Below are 3,291 nucleotides of genomic sequence, written 5' to 3' on the forward strand. Positions count from 1 at the left end.
AGAGTATTTTATTTTTAGGAATAAAAAAAATGAGCCTAAATGAGTCATCCAAACTTCTTTTTCAAGGCTTATTAAGGCTGAATTTCAAAACTCAATTTCTTAAAAAAAAATACTATCTTTAAGTATGAACTCTCATAAAAATGAATTTAAACGAACTGCTTCTCAGATGCAACCTTTATCCTGGCTCTATGTATGCTAGTAACTAGTAATCGTTAATTAGCTTAAAATGTAAAATATTTATTATCATTATGCTTCATTAGTTGTACGATAATGGATATACTAATGACAAAAATAATATATTTACTATTCCTATGCAAAAAATTCGAAGAGTTTTTGTTTTGTTTGGAAACTAAGGATTAAAATTAATTCAAAGTGAAATATTCAACATCAAAGTGATTAATTGATCGATTAATTATTTTTTTTATATATTTATATAATATTTAATATTATTATATCAAATTTACATCAATTTAAACTTGAAATTTCAAGATTAAGTATCGATGTCCACTGGAACTAGTTAGTATTGGTACTAGTAATTAATTAAATTGTTGTTTAACAAATTAATTAATAAAATTGTTAATGAATAATTAATTACTATTAAATAATTCATCAACGAGAAATGCACGTCTGCGCAGACATGTGACGTGGGATAGCTGATGTCAGCAGCTGCTCACTTTAGACCAATAACAAGCAAGAAAATGGCCAACTAACATAACTAAATCTGGATCGTCCGTTGAAGCCACGGAACCTATCATCTCAACGGTCAAGAGCTCCCCACGAGTGCAACCTAGAAGACACGATACAGTTTCGTGCTTTTATCGTGTTCACACACAGATCAGAAAGGCTTGGGTTCCGTTCATCAATCAATCAATCAGAGAGACTCGTCGAGCAAAATACGCGTAATTGCTTAGATTATGTTCCCTTTTCTTCCTCCAGAGGAATTTCCCCTCTTGAGCGAACACGATGGGTTATCTTAATTACTAGTTTTTTCTTTTAGTTTCCAAGTGATTCCCCAATCGGGTACGTGATTGACTTCTCGGTCTTTTTTTTTTTTTTTTTTTTTGCAATTGACTTATAAATTTGGGTATTGGGTTAATGTATCAGTGGTTCCCTTGGTACTTATCTGCTCGACTCTAAGATGATTGCACCGTAAATTTCCGATTTGGTATTTGATTGAGGTTTTCTGTTCTGTGCGTGAGTACTTCTCTTTAATTTATCTGTTTATTTTGTGTCTCCATTTTGGTTATTTGTGGTTTTGGATGAAGTAGTGTTATATTTGATGTGATTTAGAATTCACGTATATATTGCTTAGTAAATTGCTCCCAGTAACTTGCTAAAATTTTTTGAGTGTGTCTGTGTGCATACAAATGCTCAAACTGAAGACTGAATCCATATTGGTTATCTCTCTGTTTTCATTGCTCTCGTAGCCTCTTCTTTCTGCAGAACTTACTCAAAATCTTGTATAGGAGTTTTAGTATTCTCTTTACTTTGCTGTGTGTTTCTCAAAGTCTTTTGATTATTGAGATGAATCCATAAATCCAATCTATCACCACGTGTTCTTTTCATGTGGTGGGAAACGAGTTGGAATTATGATTTCATGAACAGAATTACCATGGAAGCTTGATGCGTTTTGTTTTGATTTCCTGTCGAAGCAGCTTTAATGGGGAATATACTGAGTTTGAATAGTTCCACTTCCAAGAGTGAATGGAGTGACCCTCGTGATATTTTGCAAGGTGAGGCTTGCAAGAGACAGAGGTTGTCATCAAGCTTTAATGAGGACAACTCAAGACTGATTCCAGCCCTTCCTGATGAGTTATCACTTCAGATTCTAGCCAGAGTTCCTCGCATTAGTTACTTTAATCTCAAGTTTATTTCTCGTGCTTGGAAGGAGGCTCTTGTGAGTTCTGAACTATTTGCTTTGAGAAAAGAACTCGGAACGGCTGAGGAATGGCTCTACATATTAACAAAGGTCAAAGATGATAAGCTTTTATGGTATGCCTTGGACACTCTTTCAGGAAGATGGCAGAGATTGCCACCGATGCCAAATGTCACCTTTGAAGATGAAACAAAGGGTTTGACAGCCCTAAAAATGTTGCGCAGGGTGGGGTCAAGCATCAGAATTGCTGATGTCATAATGAGCTGGCTTGGGAGGCGAGATGCCCTAGATCGGATGCCATTTTGTGGTTGCTCAATTGAAGCTATTGATGGTTGCATCTATGCTTTAGGAGGATTTTTAAAGCTTCAGCAATGAAATCTGTTGGCGATATGATCCTGTGAAAAATTCTTGGAGTGAGGCTAGTCCAATGTCAGTTGGTAGAGCCTATTGTAAAACAGGTATATTGAATGGCAAGCTTTATGTTGTTGGAGGAATTACTAGGGGTCCTGGTGGACTTACCCCTCTTCAATCTGCAGAAGTGTATGACCCACATACTGGTGTGTGGTCTGAATTGCCAAGCATGCCTTTTGCAAAAGCTCAGTGCTACCAACTGCATTTTCTGGCTGACCTGCTCAAGCCTATTGCCACAGGAATGACATCGTATAAGGGAAAGTTATTCGTTCCTCAGAGTTTGTATTGCTGGCCATTTTTTGTTGATGTTGGTGGAGAAGCTTATGATCCAGATTCAAATTCATGGTTTGAAATGCCAATTGGTATGGGTGAAGGTTGGCCGGCACGGCAAGCCGGGACAAAACTTAGCGTCACTGTCAATGGTGATTTATATGCACTGGATCCTTCAAACTCTCTCGACAGTGCAAAGATCAAGTTATATGACCATGGAGATGATGCTTGGAAAACTGTTGCAGGAAATGTTCCAATCCATGATTTCACGGATTCAGAATCTCCCTATCTTTTGGCTAGTTCACATGGAAAGCTCCTAGTAATAACCAAAGATGCCAATCACAATATTACAGTGTTGCAGGCTGACCTGCAAAATGATTCATCATCCTCTCGATCTTTGTCGGCATCATCAGATGATGATTCACTCAGTAAACATGCTGATCCGTCTGAGGAATCTGAGAGAGAGCTTTGGAGGGTTCTTGCAACAAGGAATGGTAGATCCGCTGAACTAGTTAGCTGCCAATCCCTTAAAGTTTGATTGTGGATAATACTTGAATAAAATTTTAAGTGTCTGTTATCAAAATCTTCAATCAAAATATAACCCAATAGTATTTTTGGAAACTATATGATGTAGAGTTTTAAAAGGAGTTTATGCCTTATGTTTTATTGGAGAATCAAATAGTGAACATCTTAAAAATTGTAACTAAGCTTTGCCCTTGATTTATGAGAGAATA

At 36.7% G+C, this 3,291-nt stretch overlaps 1 protein-coding gene across 1 annotated transcript; it reads left to right on the forward strand.

Annotated features, from left to right (window-relative positions):
- Positions 1 to 828: 828 nt before the first annotated feature.
- On the forward strand, positions 829 to 3,279 carry LOC129285045 (F-box/kelch-repeat protein At1g22040-like). Its single transcript, XM_054920586.1, is given in 3 exon segments — positions 829 to 1,020; positions 1,656 to 2,247; positions 2,249 to 3,279. Coding segments are annotated over 2 exon segments (1,434 nt in total). The 5' UTR covers positions 829 to 1,020; positions 1,656 to 1,660; the 3' UTR covers positions 3,096 to 3,279.
- Positions 3,280 to 3,291: the final 12 nt, after the last annotated feature.

Source organism: Prosopis cineraria, unplaced genomic scaffold, assembly GCF_029017545.1.
Source record: "Prosopis cineraria cultivar Desert tree isolate PC_DT_omini unplaced genomic scaffold, ASM2901754v1 PC11, whole genome shotgun sequence".
NCBI classification, from domain to species: domain Eukaryota; kingdom Viridiplantae; phylum Streptophyta; class Magnoliopsida; order Fabales; family Fabaceae; genus Prosopis; species Prosopis cineraria.